This window comes from Penicillium longicatenatum, assembly GCF_028827895.1.
Source record: "Penicillium longicatenatum strain IBT 33135 chromosome Unknown contig_6_segment0_segment0, whole genome shotgun sequence".
Taxonomy (NCBI): Eukaryota; Fungi; Ascomycota; class Eurotiomycetes; order Eurotiales; family Aspergillaceae; genus Penicillium; species Penicillium longicatenatum.
Genome location: NW_026643123.1, coordinates 2,365,754 through 2,385,794, shown reverse-complemented (window position 1 = coordinate 2,385,794; position 20,041 = coordinate 2,365,754). Strand labels below are relative to the sequence as shown.

The 20,041-nt window shown below is 50.7% G+C and overlaps 3 protein-coding genes across 3 annotated transcripts; 1 reads left to right on the top strand and 2 right to left on the bottom strand.

Moving 5' to 3' along the window:
- Positions 1–346: 346 nt before the first annotated feature.
- Positions 347–12,899, bottom strand: tom1 (E3 ubiquitin-protein ligase TOM1; the record flags this gene model as incomplete). Its single annotated transcript, XM_057119459.1, is given in 7 exon segments — positions 347–441; positions 495–839; positions 898–4,713; positions 4,774–4,863; positions 4,918–9,304; positions 9,322–12,594; positions 12,664–12,899. The coding sequence occupies 7 exon segments, from the start codon at positions 12,709–12,711 to the stop codon at positions 347–349; spliced, it is 12,054 nt and encodes a 4,017-aa protein (XP_056969014.1). The 5' UTR covers positions 12,712–12,899.
- Positions 12,900–13,553: 654 nt separating this feature from the next.
- N7484_009071 (peroxidase/cytochrome P450 family protein) lies at positions 13,554–17,135 on the bottom strand (the record flags this gene model as incomplete). Its single annotated transcript, XM_057119458.1, has 7 exons — positions 13,554–13,883; positions 13,945–14,071; positions 14,133–16,311; positions 16,378–16,570; positions 16,620–16,668; positions 16,725–16,822; positions 16,872–17,135. The coding sequence occupies 7 exons, from the start codon at positions 17,133–17,135 to the stop codon at positions 13,554–13,556; spliced, it is 3,240 nt and encodes a 1,079-aa protein (XP_056969013.1).
- Positions 17,136–18,880: 1,745 nt separating this feature from the next.
- N7484_009070 (trans-2-enoyl-CoA reductase (NADPH) TSC13) lies at positions 18,881–19,945 on the top strand (the record flags this gene model as incomplete). The annotated part of the gene is made up of 3 exons (XM_057119457.1): positions 18,881–18,917; positions 18,990–19,205; positions 19,266–19,945. The coding sequence occupies 3 exons, from the start codon at positions 18,881–18,883 to the stop codon at positions 19,943–19,945; spliced, it is 933 nt and encodes a 310-aa protein (XP_056969012.1).
- Between the last annotated feature and the right edge of the window lie 96 nt (positions 19,946–20,041).

Sequence of the window (20,041 nt, the reverse complement as noted above, 5' to 3'; positions counted from 1 at the left end):
TGCCATTTTGGGCCCCGCATTTTTTTCGTATCCCGTGACTACTCACCGCCTTTGCATCGTCATCCGTCATCTGGATCTATATTCAGCCTTACGTGTAGTACGGTGTGATCTGGGTAACTCAAGAAAACACAATATGGATATTTCCCGTAAGAAAAGCAGCAATCTAAGTACAGTTGTTGAAAGGGTCCTTGGAATCAGTTGACCTGCACATCACCTGATACCCAAAGGTTCCCTGGAGTTTTTCCCATCTTCCTCCACTTCCCCACGAACATTCCCGGGAAAACGCCATTGAATGCTTGGGTCTGACATGAAGAACGCGAACAAAAATCAAGTAAAATAAAGCTATCTATGCGAATCCAAAGTACTCGCTACCAGCTGTCATCGCAGTATACAGCCGTTGACGGAGATCTTCATAACTTTCGTATTCAGGGAGATCAAGCTCTGGAGATATCGTTAGCAGATGAACCAGTATAAATTGGGAGGCGAAAGCTTACGGTTGAAACATGTGTGCGAGCTGGGCAGCCGGGTCTTGTTGCCATAGTCTCGGTGAATATTGAACTTGCTCACTCCGTTCATTCCTTCCAGCTCCTTGAAACCGTTGAGAGGCACCTTGGAGGTACCAGTGACGAACTGCAACAGCTTGGCACGCTCCTCCTTGTCAAATGAGCGAACGGCGCGCCAGAACCACTGGATCTGTGGTGACGAGGCAGAGTAGTTGTGGTACTCAGTGTTGTTCTTCCACTCATCGACCTCGATCTCGGGCAGGCCGGAGATCAGAAGCTCCAGTTCCTGCTCGTTGAAGATGGAAATGAGATCAGGAGGAATGATTTCATGGAAACCTGTAGACTATGTTAGTTGTCATTCTACACCAAAAGAAGAGTGTGTATGGCACTGTACCTTTCAGGAAGTTGTCAAGCTGTTCTCGGACGGACTCTACCAGACGGTACTCAACTACGCGTTGGATATATTCTTCCTTGTTCTCCTGGGTGACTGGAATGTTACGACCATCGGGAATCAGGTCGATTGTCTGCTTCTCACCAAAGGCATCGGTCTCAATGGAAAAGGTCTCGGTGATGATGTCGGTGATATCGTTCTCCAGCATCCAGAGTAAGGACTTGTAGTAGTCTAGGTCGAGTGTTTCCATGTCTTTGATGGATACAGAACGCCCAAGGATGTTCTTGTAGACGGCACGAGAGAAGTGACAGTCTAGAACACGACCCTCGTAGAGAGCCTTGCCAATGATTCGGCCAATGAACTTGAAGAACATCAAGTGTTCGGAGTTGACACCACTCAGACGATTGGGGTGGAAAGTAGTCCGATCGGCAGCAACAGGAATGAATAGAGCGTAGTTGGGGTTGAACATGCCACGGGCAAGGACTTGGAACCATTCTCGAGTGACACCACCAGCATCGACACCCTCTTCGCCATGGAAGCGGACGTTCAATTTGCCGTACTTGAGCTCATCGGCACTCTTGAAGTAGAGAGACTTGAACGAGTCCAGGAAGACTTGGTCTCGGCGCACAGAGAGCTGGAGAGGAGGGTGAGGGTGACGAGGCTCGGCACCACGGGAGTGGACGCGACGAGTGAAGTAATTGCGCTTGTTATCAAACTCAAGGACCTTAGGGTTCTTCACCAGCAGGGAGAATGTGCCACTCATCAAGCGGGGATTTTGGCGAACAAGTTCGTTGAGAATCTTACGGTGTTCCTCAGTAAATTTGAAGAAAAGATTCTCCATGCTAAGACCAGCATCAGCCGAGGCACTGTTGACAGACAACTCGCGGCTGCCCCGAGAAATTGCCTGGTCTTTGAGAGTGGTGTTCTTGCAGACAACCATTAATGCCTCGATCAAAGGCAGGAGAATGGTGGCTACGTTCAGCATGTTCTCCTTCTGGCGAATGACGGTCAAGCAGTCACTGAGCTTCGTCCAGAGGGGACCGAAAGTGGCACTCTCGTACAGTCTCTTGAGAACGTCTTCCTTCGGAGCGGATTCGGGCTCGCTTCCCTTCGACTTGTCAACCCGAGATGGATCAAAGAGATAGTCGAGCGCGGTGAGGATACGAAGCAATTTTGCCTGATCAGAGCTGGGCGGAGAAAACTTAGCCAAGGCTAAACCTTGCATGTCTGTGCCAGTCTTAGACTGGTGAATGTAAGGAAGCAGCTCTTCAAGATCTGCCAGGATGGTATCACTGAGGGCCTGTGCTTGGCCGACCAGCTCATTGCCAATCACATCCCGAGCACCAGGAATGGCAGAGAGGTTGTTGATAGTGGAGAGAGTGTCACGGAATGTTTTTCCATTGCACTCGCGAGCTGCAAGGATGTGAACAACTAGGCGGAAGTTATGATCAGGAACAACGGGAGGCTCAATGCTCTTTCGCTTGCGTTTCTCTTCTTCAGCAGGCTTTTCAGTGCTTTCGGCCTTCTTAGTATCATCGTCGTCCTCTGCCGTGCCTTCAGTGGCTTGTCCCTCGGCCGTCTCAACGGTGGGCAGTGGGGCATCTGTCATGGTAGTGTCCGTGCCGGGTTCAGCGGCCTGGGTAGGTTGATCGGGAGTCGGCTCAGCTCCCTCAGGCTTCTTTCCCTTTTCTTCTTCCTGCTTCTCCTTTTCACGGCGAAGGAGGACTGTGAGCGGTTGAGTAATACTGCTGAGCAAAGTAGACAGCTGCTCCATACAGTTAGGGCTGTCCATGATCAATTTTCTGTCAAGAAGCGAAAGGAGAGCGTTCAGAGCGAATTTGTTCGCTCGGTTCTCTTTGCCTTTGCCCTTGCGGAATGCCTTCAGCTTGAGCGAGGAAGCCGAATCATGCTCAGTCAAGAAAAACCATGGAACATGAGCGTTAAACTGGGACAGGTAAGATAGTGTTGCCAGGCATTGTTGCACGACCATGAGTGGTGTCACGTCATTGCTGATGCCCGACGTCTGGAGGAACTGCTGACGCTTGCCAGACTGAGGAGTTTTCTGTGAACCAGGAGCCTTGGCACGGAGCGATAGGTGAGAAAAGCTGCGCTCGATGGCGGAAGAATCAACACTGCCATCTTGCAGGACAGAAAGAATAAGGCTGATGACCTCGCCACGGTTCTGGCGGTTCTCGCAGACATTATGGACGATATCGTTAAACTGGCTCCGTGCATTACCCTGAAGAGGCATGAACAACAACCGCAAAAGAGTGGCAACACCAGCCTTGTCAAGCATCTGGACAATTTGGCGTCTCTGGGCTTTCTTGGGTTCTTGATCTTCAGCAGGCTCGTGTCTGGGGCGGTGTTCCATGCCAACAAGATCGCCGAACTGGGCAATGCGGCGGCCGCCAAGGGCTCGTGCCTCAGTTAGGTACTCGGGGCCCAATGTAGCAAGCACATCCTCTGGTTGATCAGCGAGAACGGCTTGACGCAGAGAGGGATCTAGAGTTGCAAGGAAACTAGCGGCGTCCATATCCTCAGCCCGGGGTGCAGTAGTACCAGCCGGCGGCTGTTGTCGACGAGCAGCTTCTCGCTCACGACGGCGCCGATCAGCGGCTTCCTGCTGCAACAGTTCATTTCGGATTTCGTCAGGCAAGGCTTCCAGGAACTCTTGATTGATTTCAGTTGGCTCTTCGCCAGCGGCAGCGGCTTGAGACCGCTGGTCGGCGAGCTGCTGCATGATCACCTCTTCTCGAAGGTCTTCTGGCAGAGCCTCTAAGTATTCGGGATCAATTTCCAGCCCGGTTATATCGAGCTGGCGGCCCCGAATAATTGTGTGAACTCGTTGAGCAGGCTCAGGCTCAGGCTCAGCTTGAGCGGAGGAGCTAGCAGTAGGTTCAGCTGCAGTATCAGTCTGCTGAACATCTTCCATAGGCTCATCAATACCAGCTGCCTGTCGCTCGGCTTCCTGCTGCTCTCTTTCAGCTTGTAGCCTTGCATTCTCTGCCTCTTCGTGAAGCTTGTTCACGCGCTCTTCCTCTTCTCTTTTTCCTCGTTCCAATCGTTCTTTCTCAGCCAGTTTCTCACGAACGATCTTTTGCTTTTCCTCTTCCATCTTCTGGTTTTGCTTTCCTTCCTCGATAGCAGGAGGAACCAAAACCTTCATAATGGAGTTGACAACACGCTGCGTTTTCTCCACATAAGTGCTGCTGAACAGGAGACGGGCTTCTTCCTGCCATCGGTTTCTGGTTGGCGATAACGAGAACTTGACGGCATTGAGAGGGTCATCACGGCTGCGCGAGGCAGGGTTGTGATGACGTGTGAGAGAACCAAACATGTCTTGAATACGATTGGGCAAGATCGCCCGACGATCAACATGAACATGAATACCATCGGGCCGAGTGACGACACCAAAGCCAGGTGTTGCTTGTCCACCAATAGCCTGCATGATAGCGTTCATAAAGCTAACAGGGCTTTCCATGGCAAGCATACGTCCACCACCTTCAAGTTGACTCCAGTCCGGAGGAGGAGGCTCGGCCGTAAATCCGAGACGCGGAGCAGAAGGATCGGTGGCACCGCCGTCATTGCGCATCAGAAGAGGGTTGGTACCATCATCATTGCCGCGAGCCGTGGGCAGGTTTCTATGGACACGAGGATAAGGCTGGAGCGGCACAAGTCCGCCATGGCGTCCAGGCATGATTTCAGTCACAGTAGCCCAGGCGGGTGGTGCACCACCACGGAAGCGATGGTGATGTCCGTGCGGTCGGGGTGGTGGGGGTTCATCACCTTCCCATCCCCATGGCTCGAGGAGATCGTCATCTGGAAATCGATATGTCAGTAATAAGATTCCAGTGTTGGCAAGTTATAGGGTCTTTTTACCTTCCATGTCTCCCTCGGAGCCCTGGTCCATTTCATAGTCATCATAATCATCCATCTCATCGTCAATCTCATCCATATCCTCGTCTTCTTCTAGTAGTGAGATCAGTAGACTGGCGTGGCGAAGGCCCTGAAGTTAAAACTTACCTCCATCATCCAACTCATCAAGAATCTCATCGTGGATATCTCCTCCAAGGCCATCTCCGTGCATATCTTCGACGCCACCGGAAGCAGCGTCATTGAGAGCACGGAAGAGATCATTAATACGGTGAGCTGAGTGCGGCTGGTTGGTTTGACGGATGTCAGCCATCTCCTCCTCGAATTGGTTCATCATCTCGGCTTCTTCTTCGTCTTCCGTCATTTCTTCACTCTCCCATTCGCCTTCTTGGTCTTCTCCGAGACTCTCGTTGTCATGGTCGCCAGTGATCTCGTCGGCAAACATGTCATCATCGTCCATGTCAGAGTGGTCATCGTCTTCATCGTCGTCCTCATCGTCATCGTCGTCTTCATCATCAATAATGACTTCGACGGCATCACCAGAGAGACCTTCGATGGGACCTCTACCTTCGACATCCTCGTCTTCATCGCTGACAACTTCGCCGTCATCCTCAATAATTTCCTCGTCGTCGTACATTTCATCATCGTACTCGTCGTCATACATTTCATCATCCTCGCCTTCCGATTCTTCGGTGCTAGATTCTTCTTCGTCATGACGAGGCTCCAGCATACCGAGCGTAGAGTGGCGGAAAAGGTCCGGAGTCTCTTCCCGGTCATCTTCCATGTCAGAAACGGAAGTTGCAGATGAAATCTCGTCATCGTCGGCCTCACCCAGGTTGGAGATATCAGAGTTCTCACTGAGGATTACCGCAGTTTGGGTCAATTTGTTCAGGGGACGAAGAATGTACTTGATGACGCGTTTGGATGATGGGAAATTGAGGTCAATATCGGCGACAGAAGCAGTCAATGCAGGAATGAAGTGCTTCTCGAACATGGTTTTCGCAAGTTGTTTGTTAGAAGACGGGAAGCCTGCGTCCTGAGAGTAGGAATAACCGCTGAGCATTTTGTCGAAAAGGTCGGCAAGGCACATGAGCTTCGAGTATTTTGCGTCCAAGGGCTCAGTTGAAGCATTGGCATCTTTGTAGGATCGGAGTGCGTGCTCTAGCACAAACCTGCGAACGAAAGCAAGATCCGGTTCATCTTCTTCGATTTGCTTTGGTTCACCACGGCGCCTGACAGGGCCACCATTCTCACCGGTTTTGGTGCATAGAGCAACCAGGACCTGCATAGTCCATGTCGAGGTCATGCTCCGTTTCTTGAACGCCAAAGAATCATCATGATCCATAGTCCCAAGGGGAACCAGTGCATTCAACAGGTAATTGAGAATGCCAGAGCGTGGCTTGGAAGGTGTGGAGGCAAGGGGATCGGCCTTGCGAGAGAAGTTGATGAATTCAACTTTGGTGCGGTTATAGGATGACAGAAGCTCGGTAAGGCATTGAAGGAGGAAGCATCGGTATATATAAATCTGGTGGTCTTCAGCGTGGAATGGTTGCTTCTCACCCTTCTTAACAGGCGTGCGACTAGGCTGGGCATCGGCACTGCTCGACACGGAAGGGGTAGGCTCATCAATGGACATGTCAACGTCAGCTGGTGGCTGACCCTCAGACTGGTCGGCGGATGACCGATCGGATGTTTCAGTAGGGTTTTCCTTATCATCGACGTCCTTGTAGGATAGGAGCTCTGATAAGAGGTAGTGAATAACACCATCTGGGTTCTCAACCACAGGCGCTTTGAGCTCAGCACCCTTGCCTTGGCTCTTGTCCTTCTCTTTGTCATCAGCAGCAGAGGTCTCGACCTTGGAATCTTCGTTCTTGCTACTCTCGCCACCGATCTGCTCTTGGCGTGAGCGAGCAGTGCGATCTTTGTCGGCCTTCAAGCCAAGAAGTTGCGGGCGCTGAGAGAACTCATATTTGGTCAGTCTCAGCTTCTCATTCGTCACTTCGACGAATATCTCGGGCGCCCTCAAAACGAGATGATACAACTGTCGCACGTAGCCAGCAGTGTCGATCTGGCGGGATGATTTGTTTTCAAAATTAGCGACAATCTCACTGCGCATGATTTGACGAATTGTAGCTTCGTCCTCGACAATGTGACGCAAAATCAACAAGAACGAGCTTTGAAGCTTATCGTTTGTGGCGCTTGCTAGCTGCTTAACCATGACAAAGAGGCGCTGCAAGTTGCGCTTCTCCCCAAATCGCGCAGCAATGCTGCGTTCCCGAGTGAGAATAACCAGGATACGACAGATTGAGAGTGCCAGTGTGTCATCCTTGCCCACTCGCGGTAATATCTCAACCAAGGACTCGAAAAGCTGGGTCTTCTGGTCAAGAGACACGAGGGGTTCCTCCAGACGAGCTGGCTCCTCATCAGAATTAGGATTATCAGGGTTTGGTGGATTCCAGGTTATTTGAGGAGGCTGGCAATCGTCAGACAGCAGCTTCTCTAGAATGAGCAACACATGGCCAATCCAAGGGAACGTTTCGTTGGCAGGCTTCTCGGGAGAAGGGATTTTGATAAAGCCAAGAAAAGTAGAGAAACAATCTTTGAGCTCATCCAGAGTTGCATTGTACATGTCCCGATCCTGGAGAACCAGAGCAAGGATATGAGCATAAGCTGCCACCTTCTTTCCGGCCGTCTCAAAGTTCTCCATCTGCAAGGAAACGAGCGACTGAACAAGAGTCTCTCCAACATCTCGACGGAAGGTTTCGGGCTCGCTATGCTTCTTGATGGCAGATGAGATTAGATCCGCAAGCTCGAATGAGACATCGTGATGGACATTGAGAACATCCAGGCAGCGTTCAATCAGATTAGATCGAACTTTCTCTCGTTCGGCATTGAGGTCCTCTACAGTGATAAGCTGGCGTCGACGGACTGGCTCTTGATTTTGGCTGGCAGGTTCCGATTGCCCTTGAGCAGGTGGGTCGTGTTCTTGGTGCGATGACTCGCCAGGCCCATTGCGGTCTATAACTTCACCATTCTGGAAAACAGCACCGATCGCACGAGCTAAGCCCTCAGGCATGCTGGTGTCAATGCCTTCGGTATCGTCTGTGTTCGGGCGAGTATGCTCATCCACCGGGTGGCCGGTGGCCTGAGCCAGAAGCAATGCAAGGGCCGATTGCTCCAAGAACCTAGGGTCGAAGGGGTCGTTAGAGTCACCCGAAGGGAGATCTTCAGGGCCATCTCCGCCCGAGGCGACTTCAGAAGACCCAGTTTGAATGTCAGTGGCTCGAGGAGGCAACCTTGGAGGGGCTCGAAGCCATTTCTGCGCTTTGCAGTATTCCTCAGCGGGGCCCAAAACATTGTTGCAGCGGTAAAGAGCCTCTTGATTCAGCTCGTCATCCTCAAAGCCCTTCTCTTTGAGCGTGGCCGCACGGTCCTTGTTGACAACAAATGGCTTGCGTGGGACTTCAGTTAAGATAGGTGCGGGATCGGCTTTCAATGCAGCACCAGACTCATACTCTCCATCCAATGATGAGCGAAGAATGTCAACCAAAAATTTAACGATGATGCTTTGCGACTGTGTGGCAAATTCTGAGTTCCACATCTCTTGAGCCATGGGCAGAATTTCCATGCGAAGATCTACCTGAAATTGGCCGGGTTGGAAGTAATCCGGACGACCACGCTCCCGATCGTGATTGGTCGTGAGCGCTTGTGTCTGGCTAGACTCAACGATACTCTTGCCGCTAGCGAGTTCTGTGAAGACCGCAAGAATGATTTTTATGCCACCGTAGGCAGCGGTAAGCTGATCAGCAACTTCCTTCTCTGTCTCAGCCCCACGATCCAGGGGCTTGAGGGTGTTGACCTCACGCATGAAGATTTCGCACATCTCCTTCAGCACCTTGAGTCCGTGATTGCGCTTGAAAGCGACAAGAACAAGAGTCAGATAGTTAGGTGTTGGCCGATCACCACCAGCCTCATACAAGAGGTGTGAGAACTGGGAGAGAATGACGATAAGATACGGGAAGCGGTACTTAGAGCTAGCACCTGAGTTAGGAGCATCTAGTTGAAGCGCACGTAGAATAGTGTCAGCGATGGCCTCAGCCACCATGTTGGCACTCTGCTTTGCTTTTTGGAAAGCATCGCCACGGCGCTTGCTCACAAGTCCAAGACCAAGATTGTGCATAAATCCTGTGATGGTAATTGGCAGAGCACCCAAAAGGTATCGAAGGATCTGAACGTTTTTGAAAGCAGAGCTTTCTTCATCAACCTTCTTGGCACCGCCTTCAGTCTCTTGTGCAACGGGGAGGTTTGTGCACTCGGAGGCACTCTGGCCTTCTCTTTGAGTCGCAACTCCAGGATCTGCCGACGAGTCCTGAGAAGCCCCTGATCCGGGGACCGCGGTCTTTCCTGGAGGCAGCTGTTTGCCTTGTGTCCAAAGATCTGGGTTGTTCTTCTCATTGACGATCGCCTCCCATACACATGCCGAGAAAAGATCACCGAGCGAAGAAATCAAGCTGCAGTATCGGTCGGCGAGATTAACCTGTGTAAAGGAGACACCTGCTGAGCAGGTCGAGTCTGGTAAAGAGGCATGGCGAAAATTTCACGGAGCAGGTCCGTAAGAACGAGGACCGCGTTCAAATTCTTCACGAAGAAGGTTCCATGAGAGAGAGCTTCTGTTGGTTGAGGGGCAGGCGCCTTGGAATCGAGTGGTCTGGTGAACGATGTGAAGAATCCCGACTCTTTAGGTGCGGCCCAAAATGCCGAAAGGGTGTTCACTGCTGACTGTGCCCGCTCCATGAGAGATGGGATCACAATGTGCGGTTTGGTTTCAGCAAGCATGTGCACAAGGACTGTCAATTCCTGGTTGGGGTCGGTGCCATGGAAGCCGTATGGCAGGCTCTGAAGTGTTGCATAATCTAGAACAAATTCCGCTCCACCAGCCTGAATGAAAGATGTGCAGTTTGGCTGATTCTCAAAGAAGGCACCGAGGAACCGAATGGCAGGGAACAGGTAGTCTGCAACAGTAAGGCCATGCTCGTCTTGGTCCTTTGGCTCAAAGTCACTGTGTGCAGATGGAAGTAGCTGGCTCACGTCACCAACAAGCAGCTTGCAGCCGTTTGGAAGGGTATGGGCATTCAACTGAGGAACACCAATGGTCACTGGGTCTTCCATGGAGGCATCTACAGAAACGCCGATGTCACGGAACAAATCAGCAACCGGTCCGGAAAGGATGGCTTTGGCATTGTCATCTGGGTCTTCCGTCCATAGCTTGGCACCCAATCCTGACTTCCATGCCTTGGTCTTAGCGAGGAGGTTAACACGGGCAGCCATCACAATGACGGCAGACATAATGGAAGTCTTCAAGGCCGGGTGGTGTCGCACAAGTTCATCAAACGCAGTACCCAGCGAGCGAACCAGATTTGGGTCATCTTTGAGGCATTTAACATGTTCTGGCTGCTCGAAAATCTCGAAGAAACTTTCTAGGGCATCAGAAGATTGGAAAAGGTCAAGACCCGAGGCATTCAAGCAAATGGCCCCAAAGGCCGAAGGAATGCATGCAAGAGCATCAGCGGCAGCAATGATTCCCGGTGCAAGATCCGTACCGGGCTGCCGAGCCATGAGATATTCGCGGTCCTCTTTCTTACTTTCAGCGGTGGGGGCAGGTTCAGCAGCGGGCGCTGGGGCTGAGGGCTCGGCCTCATTACCGTCCTCGGGTTCGATGGCAGGGGGCTTTTCCTGGGCCTTGAGCTCACGCCCCATGACAGCAGCAAGAAGACTCTTACTAAGGCCAGCTTCGGCGATAACAGCGTAACTGGTAGGCTCATTGTGAATAAAGCTACTCAGAATGTTAACACCATTGCTCCATACATGCGAGCCAAAGATTCGTGCGTTTTCAAACACTAGTCGCAAGGACGTAAGAAGCTGAGGGGAATCAATCAGATTCCGCAAGACACGATCAAATCCTCCACCATTGTGCTGCATGATGTGATTGACGAAGCGGAACATCCATCGTAAGGTTTGCTGTTGGAAATAAGGAATTTGGTAATCAATCGAAGGATTTTTGTATTGAGAAGGGAACCCGGCTCCACTAGAGACCTTCTCAAAGGCGGTTTTGGTCTCGTGGTCGATCAGAGCGGAAATCGCATCGAAGCCCTTGGCCGTAGTCAATGTGCTGAGGGCATCACGTACAGCGTGGACGAATGTATCGAGGAACTCCATAATTCGAGAGTACACTCGGCGAGCCTTCTCAGTTCGAAGGTTGAGAATATCAACGAACATGGGAATAAGACCAGCAGCAACAAGTGTTTCTGGAGTCCGTGAGCTCGAACTAGGGAGTGTGCGCAATAGTGCAAGCAGTGCATCGCGCCATTCGTCATTGTAGGAGTTATCGGAATCGTCATCCTCAATGCTTAGCTCGTTGACTACCTTGCGGGTTAGGAACATCAAAACACCATGGTTGACATTGACACTCAAAGCGGCGCAAACATCGACAGCACGAGCTTTATGCTTCGCCAACGCATCCAGGGCATGGATTGCCAGCGTTTGTAGATCCCTAGAGACCTCAAGATCACCGCTCGCTCCGAGATGTACCAACTCGGCCAGCTGGAAGGTCAGTTGAAGGCGTTTCGACTGTTCCAAGTCATATTGAAGGACCTTCTGCTGGAATGCCGACTCGGGATGAACATAGGCTAGGTTGGTCATGGCGAGAATACGAATAGCAAGAATCTGCTCACGGGTTTCACGAGATCCAGCCAACGCTTGGGCAACCCGGACCTTGTGAAGCAGTTCATACTTCGATTCAAGAGGCAGATGTGGCAGATTACTGGCAAGGAGATCCTCCGTCTTTGCAGAAGAGATCTTCGAGTATGGAAGGTCCAATATCTTTCCGGCCCGGGATGCGTCATCTGTCTTGCCGGCCGTGCTTGCGTTTACCGCAGGAGAGTCTTCTCCACTGATCGTACGGCTCAAACGGGGGGTAGGATGGGTGGCACTCCGACGGAGCGGAGTTGGCGTAGTCGGGGCATGGACGCTAGGCTCACTCTGGCCAAACTCCGAGGTTGTTCTAGTTTGCTCAGTGGCACCTGACGGGTAGTAGAGAACCCTAACATGGCCCCATTCTTCCCAGCCATCATTGTCCCGCACGAGCGAGACCAGTTCGTTGGCATTAAGCTTGGTCGCAGTCGCCTTTTCTTTGCCCTTGGCTGACACAGCGGGGGAGGCAGAAAACGGGGTTTTACCGGTAACGAACGGACGGGGGAAAGGTGAGGCAATCTTGAGTAGTTTGTCTAGATCAATATTGTAGTGAGCTGCCAGCATAGTCTGCTGGTGGGAGCCACGCTGACGCGAATGGTATCGTTGAGCCAAGCAGAGGGCCAACCGCAGAGTAGACTGGAGGAGGGACAGAGAGGTAGTGTTCAAAAGATCTCCCAAACGATCACTGCTGCTGTATAGACTGCGATTTCCACATTTCTCTAGCAGCATACGGGAGAAGTCCAGGATCGCTTCTACCAGCTCGCGATCACCCTCGGGCCCATACCCTAGAGAATTTAGCTTGGCATCGATGCCTTCCGCCGGTAACTTGCTCGCATCAGCCGCGTATGACTCTTCTAAAACGGTTCTCCTGAAGTTTTGTGTCTGTGGGCCAGTGTTCAGGAAGTATTTCTCGATGACGGTGGCCAGGATTTGATCGAAGCGGTCCAAGACATTGATCCAGTGATAAAGGTCGCCTCGAGGAAAGGGCCATAGCTTAGGGAATGTGCTTAGAAGAGAAGGAAGCTCCGGGACTGGAAGGCTTGTGACATTGGCAATGAATTCCGCGAGAAAAGGCGACTAGAGTAACGAAGAAAAAAAATTAGTAAGAAAAAAACCCTCATGGGTCCATGACGGATAAAGACTCACAATTGTAGCCTCGTGTTTTTGACTGGCAACCTTCTTAATTTTGCCCATGTTGGCGATCAGATCAGGCAGCCAACCATGAGGGAATAATGAAAGGTCCCAGGAGAAGAGTCTCCTAGAGGGTGGAGTTGTCGGGGGGTTGGTCGTGAGACCGGGTCGCGGAGCAAGCGCGAGGGTGCCTTATGACGTTTTTGGTCCTCTTCTACCTGCTTCGCCTAATTTGAGCCACTCCGTGTCGACAAGTCCGCAAGGATTCGTATCACGAAAATATCGCTGATAAGGCGATAGAAATGGAAAAAGATATTCCCTCCAAATGAAGCTTGTCTAGTCGAAGCGGTCGAATAGAAAGGAAGCGTTGAGATATTGGCGCGCGGGTTCGGTGAAAGAAGTCTAATCAAACAGGGAAAACGGTGCAGGACGTTTGACCCTGAGAGTATTGACGACGACGAAAATTGAAATGGGTCAAGGAAGATTAAGAGGGTTGGGTTGAAGGAAGAGGGGAAAGATGCAAGAGAAAATGGGGGAGAAGGAAAAGAATCATGAAAGGTGAGCTGTGTCCTGCCGGCAGTTAAAGCTGGACCTTGGGCGGTTCCCCCACTGAGGCGGTCAGGCTACAAGGCATCATTTGATTCCATGACTTCTACCTTCTTCTATCAGCTACAAAAATCTTTCGATTTGTTATTACTTCATTATTCAAAGCAATTCTCAATTTTAGCTTGGCAAACACAACGTCAGTATTGTAAGGTCAGCTTTCAGACCGCAAACCAGCGGATGCCTGCACGGATTGTCAAAACAACTAACTACGAACGAATGGGATGCTACCCGATGCCTAATTTCGAGATTCATTCAAAGAGAAGTATACATGACCATACACATGGGTACTCAATTGTCTTTCACACTTTCCGGGCAGTGGGTAGCTCTCCATCCCACTGCACTTTCATCGTCATTGGGAAGGGCGAGTATGCACTCTGCTCCGCATCCATATACATGGTGATTCCGCCGATACCTGGAATCTTCTTCAACTGTCCCTGTGGACCAGGAGCGCGCCGGAGATTTTCCAACTGCCCGACAACTCGAAGCATGGTAGGGAGAGCAGTCTGGCACACCCCAAGCCCAAGGCATTGATGTGGGCCGAAACCAAAATGGATATACTGGCTCAGGTCGCGATCCAAGCGGACCGTCTCGGGGTCAGGGAATGCTTCAGCATCGTGACTTGCGGCCACCTGTGATTTGAAAATACTTAATATGGTAACCATAATCATTAGGAAGATAGTTGGTGCTTACCAGATTGCAATAGATTTGCTGGCCTGTCTTCAAGGTCACCTTCTCTCCGCTGTCTTCGATGACGGTGGGCTTCACCACTTCCCGAGGCAAAGCGACGGTTGATCTGATTCGTGCGCTCTCCATAAAGCTATTTTAAGTTAATATGACATCCCCATAACATATGAGTTCAAAAGTTGCAATAAACTTACTATCGTAAAAGAAGCTCATCAGACTCCGGAGTGTTCTCCTTGGACAACCGTTGAATCTCTGCGAGGTGGAAAGCATTCTCTTTCTCAAGATAGAAGTCCAAGCATTGAATGAAAAGCTGTGCCTGGTTCGCAACCATTGAGCTAGCTGATGGGATAATATGCGTCCACACAATATCCTTCGCAGGCAGTCCGCTATTAAGCAGATGCTGAATCATATGGATGCCATAGTCGCTGAGCACATCGTGACGATGTATTCGACTCACAAGACTAGCAACAAATCCAGCCTTGTCGACAACCTCAACATCAGCCATTATCAGCTCACCGAGCTGCTGTGCAACCGTGCGGGAAGCCTGCTCCAGCTGGAAAGACTTGGCAATATCCACATCGTAGAAGATACATGTAAAGACCACAGTCAAAATTTGAAACAGCTCGGTCTCGGTGAACACACCACGGGGGTTAGACTCCGTCTTGAGCGATAAAGAAAACACATTGGCGGAGAAATGGATCTGCGCGAGCCTGGCCACATCGCGACAGATATCCACCTGGTTTGCACTACCCACCTTGTACGAATTTCGCTGCAGCAGCTGAATGGTGATCTCTTCGTAGAATTTCCGCACTTCGGATTCCCATTTGTCTCGGTATAGAGCACCGCCAACCATCTTGCGGGATGCTGCGTTTGCAGGACTATCGCCCGACAACATGAAATCACGGCCGTACGGCTGCCCATCACGATGCAAGATGAACTCCAGCTTCTTGCCGTAAGTCACTTTGAAGCTTTCCTGATTCTCGAGAACAGCCTTGCACCCGGCATGGGAATTGATCATTGCGGGAATTGGTGTGTAGCTAGGCGCGCTGTAGCTGTACAGGTGAGCCTTTCCGAGGCTTTTAAAGATCTTCTCGTTCTCACTCGGGATGACCATTGGGAAGTGGGCGTAAACTGAGTTTCCAAGGAAGTGGTTGGGGAATGCCCGCATGGCCAGTTTATAGAAGCACTGGCCGTTGTCCACGTTGACATCATAATTGATCTCGTTGTAGGCCCAGTTGGTGAGATGCTTAGGAGTGTAGTCAACGGTATAGAAACGATCACCGCGAACCAGAGCAACGGCATCCGAAAGAATTGCCCTGGAAGTGGTGTAATTGGTGCACAAACCACTGCCTGGAACCACGGGTTCCTTCGCATCCTCCACGATAATACCGGGGTAGAGTTCCACCAGGTCAGGATGATCGTAGAAATGCCTGAGCTGATCAACAATTTCCGGGTCAGAGTTGATCTCCTCAAATGTCTTGTATGGTGTCAGGTTGAAGTAGTCTCGGAACTCATTCAGCGTGGCCAAGTTCCAGGCCCGTGATTGCTTGATACCGAGGACCTCAATAGATCTAAAGATCGTTGGCACGTTTGATGCTCCAAAGGCACCAGCGACATCCTCGACACCTTCTTGGAAAATTTTGACCAAGTCATCATCATTGTAGAGACCATCTGCCTTCCTGTGAAGGTTGGCAAAGGGACGGGCCTCGGGATCTTCGGGGAGCATTGCCTCCCAGCGATAAAGACCTTGAATGAACTGCGGGATGCTCAAAGCTTTCGCATCCTGGCCCTGGAAGATTTCCTTGTATATGTCCTCTGACCATTTCTCATCACGGGCAGAAATGCAAGAGTGCCATCTGTAGACAAGGTTGAACTCCGCTGAAACCTGGTTTCCAGTAGCCTGAGCTGGAGCCTCGCCGAGCAGACCGTCCTTAATTTCAGCTCGGGGATCCAAGCTCCAGGTACTGTCAGTCCGGTTCAGGTTGAGGATTGTTCGGACATAGTCCTTCAGAACAATGTTGATATAAAGACCACAGGTGACTAAACGTGCAGTCTGGAAGAGATCATTGTCCCATGTTGCGTAGGCTTGTTTGTTAGTCTCATCTGGTTTTTTGAACCGACCACCCTCATTGATGATTGCCAAGTTTTCTGCCACATGATTGTGGAATCGATTGAACATGATGAGCAAAACACCCACACCAGGAGGGAACCCAAGGATGCGCTTGGAGGAAAAGGTATCCGGTTTAAGCTTCCCATCTTTGAAAGTTCTCACAGCATCCTGTTCATCTTGGTTATTACCATATAGAGGGCCCAGATCAAGGTAGGACGATGTCAATGACGATGTGCCAGTTGTTGGGTCTGTTTGGAAGAGGTCTGGTAATTGTTAGCCCTGTCCATCGTCGAATCGAACCACCAATAATGGTTTCAAGACATGCGCACCATGAATGATGATAGATGCAAGATAGAACAGCACACTCGAGATCTTATTCGGGTGCTCCTTGAATTCTTTCCGGGCCAAGAGGGTATCAAAAAGGGTTTCTGGATCTGGTCGGTCAACTGGCTGCACAATCGTCGGTCGAACTGATCGCGCATAGGGAGTGCCTGCAGCACCAATATTCGGCCAGAACGGGTTCTAATTCGATGTCAGTGGCTGTACTCGTTATCCTTGATAGGGACCATACGTTTCCCGATCCATCCGCCTTCCGATAGGAAGAGTCACGACCAAGGTACCTGTTGTTATTATCATAAGTTTTGTTCAAAAGCATGCCGCATCTAAAGGCACTCACGAAATTGGCGGGTGTTGCAAGTCCTTCCACAGGGTACCCAAAAATGTGTTGGTCAATTCTTTGCCGTTCTTAGAAGTCGAAGGCAAACCGGCGGCAAGCTATTGAAGAGTCAGAATCTGCATTCTTGAAATATGAAGGTTTCCAAACCTGAATCACTCTCTCCATGATATACTCCCGGTCATTCCAAGGTTCCCCAGTGACCGCATCTTTTGCAACTTCAATGACAGTCTTCACATCTTTCAAATTGAAATGGCCCAAATCCTTGGCAAACCCGGTTGTGGTAGCCGTTTTGACATAGGTTCCATCACCCGTTTCAGTGGGCAAAGGCCTCAAAGACGAAGCAATGACTTGTTCGACATTGGCGATTTTTTTTTCGATGCCGTTGACAGCATTGTTGGGTCGATCAGCCATGGTGGGTTTGAATGTACGTATACACGAAACCTCGTGAATTGGGAGAGAAAATCACAGGCTATATCCTGCTACTGAATCCAAATGTTAGCATGTCCCTCCGTCTGGCATGGTAGTTTACCATGGAAGCCACTACGGGTCCGAGAGTCCCGTTCGGCCATCGAAAAGAAAACGCCCATTTGCGTCTGAAATTGATCACCTGGAGTGATCAAAAGACTTGATTCACGAAGAAGAACGTACCAATCCGGTTATCATAGAAAGCCTGAAGAGGTATAGGGCTGTGTTGGCCAGCTACTGGGCAGTCTCGAGTCTCAAATGCCGTGTACTCAGCAGGTACCAAGTATAAGGCGTGAAAAGAGAAAAAGCAAAGCAAGTGTCATGGGATCGTATCGGAGGGCAATGGGACGATTATAACAGTTTCCAGCCGCGGAGTATTCCGTCTCTTAAACGACCTGAGTACAGCTTAGTAGCCTCCAGCCCGTTCTAGCTCCATAATCCACGCAGCCTTTCCAGCGTTCGTGTTGGTCCGTCAGCCTGGGCGCCACAACCCTAAGGCGCCAGCTGGGTGTGGGTACAATGCATGGGCAATGACAGCCGAAGACGCCCCACCCCGGTGGAAGAGACTGGAGAACTTTTCATTCGTGCATCAGAATCCCATGTGAAGGATTGTCCTGGAGTTTCCATATCATGGTAAATACTGAATCAATTCTATCTGACATGTTGTGTTATGCTGGTCCGAAAAATCACTCGTCTGGAAGTGCCAGCAAGGAGAGGCCGTTCATGCAGGGGGCCCTGGTGCACCTGGGTGTATGGTGTTTTGGCCCAGTTGTCATTGGCGCGTGGACTGTTCAGCTTACACCAGTGGCGATCTGCACTTGGTGGGGCCAAAAATACATTGCAAGGCTCGGCTTGTGCGAAGAACATAACATTTTCTTATCGTAGCATAATCCTTCATGCAACACAAACAATTGACACAGCCTACAAATGACTCCGCTAGTTCATTATTTAGCGTTGTATGGGTGGCCTAGTCAGGGGTGGCCCAATAGTCATGAGAGTGTTGATTGGTGACGGGTTCGGCCGGGTTAACCGTTGTAGCAAGACTGCGCCCCCAAGTAAGACACTCAAATCAGTGGTCTAGGATTAGCATTGTGCAATAGAATTAAGAACGCCTGGATCAGACAGCAAATTCGCTTCTAACATGGTATCGTCTAGATTTTGTGGGGTATCATCAGTAGAGTTAAACTTTGCTGGAGGCTGTCATCTCCGTTGTGGACTTGGCCCACGTGGAATGCAGAGCATCATGGCTTGGATCTGATTGTTTTATTTCAATCTCAGGTGGAGAACATTGAAAATTCCATCGACACGCCGAAGGCAGAAGTAGTACTCTCTTGACTTTTTCTCCGTCCACAATGGACTTCTTTCTCAACGAGTCGGGAAACCGATCACAGAATGGAAGTCCATGAAGATGGCTGTTGACTTCCAAAACCACGAATTTTGGGTGGCAATTATTAGCCTTGACACCACGGGAAATTCTTTCAAGGGTTGAGCTGAGCCTGAAAATCCATGGGATGGGACACTGCCCAACGTGTGACGATCTTTGACGATCTGAGTTCATATCCTCGTGGTTTATACCTCGGTCATGCCTTAAGGTGTCGACGTCACGTGTGCCCCATCCACTATTGATCGACGTGAACGCTCAACAATTTCCCCTGCAACTTCTGAACTGATTGAGCTTGCCATCAATCACAATGGCTCCTAAGATCACGCTCACTATTGAGCCGCGGGGTATGTTTTTCGTTCGATGCAAAATTTTCACTCGTCCCACACTGGCTCCAATCAATTAACAAGGTTGTTCAGGTAAACCCATCCGCATGCTCCCTAAGGAGCTCACCATTGCCCTCGATGCCTCTGGTTATGACCTCCACGACATGATTGGTCAGGTCTGCGGTGTATCTGCACACCGTCTGCGGATCACTAAGGGCAGTGACCGTTCTGCCGTTCCTAATGCGAAGGACGTCACCATTGACGACACCGGCCTGCGCAACGCGAGCGTGATCCACATCAAGGATCTGGGTATGCAACCGTTCCCAACCACTTAATAATAAACTAAAGCTAAGACTTGGCAATGAACAGGCCCCCAAATTGCATGGCGTACCGTCTTCATCATTGAATACCTCGGTCCCCTCCTCATCCCAGCTCTCTTCCTCTTCCCTCTCCGTCCCCTCCTGTACTTCAACTATGACACTATCCCGGCTCCTTCAGACGTGCAGCTCCTCGTCTGCGCTCTTCTCACCATTCACTTCCTGAAGCGCGAGTACGAGACTATCTTCGTGCACCGCTTCAGCAATGCCACCATGCCCGCCCGCAACATCTTCAAGAACAGTGCCCACTACTGGGCCCTCGCCGGCTTCAACATTGCCTACTGGGTCTTCCGCCCCGATGCGGCCGCCGCCAGCGCAGACTACAACTCAACTCTTGTGTATGCTGGTCTTGCCATTTTCGTGTTCGCTGAACTGGCAAACCTGAATGCCCACTATGTACTCCGGAATCTGCGTCGGCCCGGTACAACTGAGCGTGGTATTCCCTCCGGATTTGGGTTCAACCTTGTTACTTGCCCCAACTACATGTTTGAGATCATTGCCTGGCTGGGTGTTTTCCTCGTCAGCCAGCTGAACTTGAGTGTGCTCATCTTCACTATTGTTGGTGGTGTGCAGATGTGGAGCTGGGCGTGGAAGAAGGAGAAGCGTTACCGCAAGGATTTCGGAGACAAGTACAAGAAGAAGAAGACTGTTCTCCTTGCTTTCATCTGCTAGAGGAAGCGGCAGTCGGACCTTTGGGTTCATTGGAATAATATTCTATCATATCTTAGGACGCACCCTAGTGCTTCCGCTCCCTGAGTCAGTTCGGGC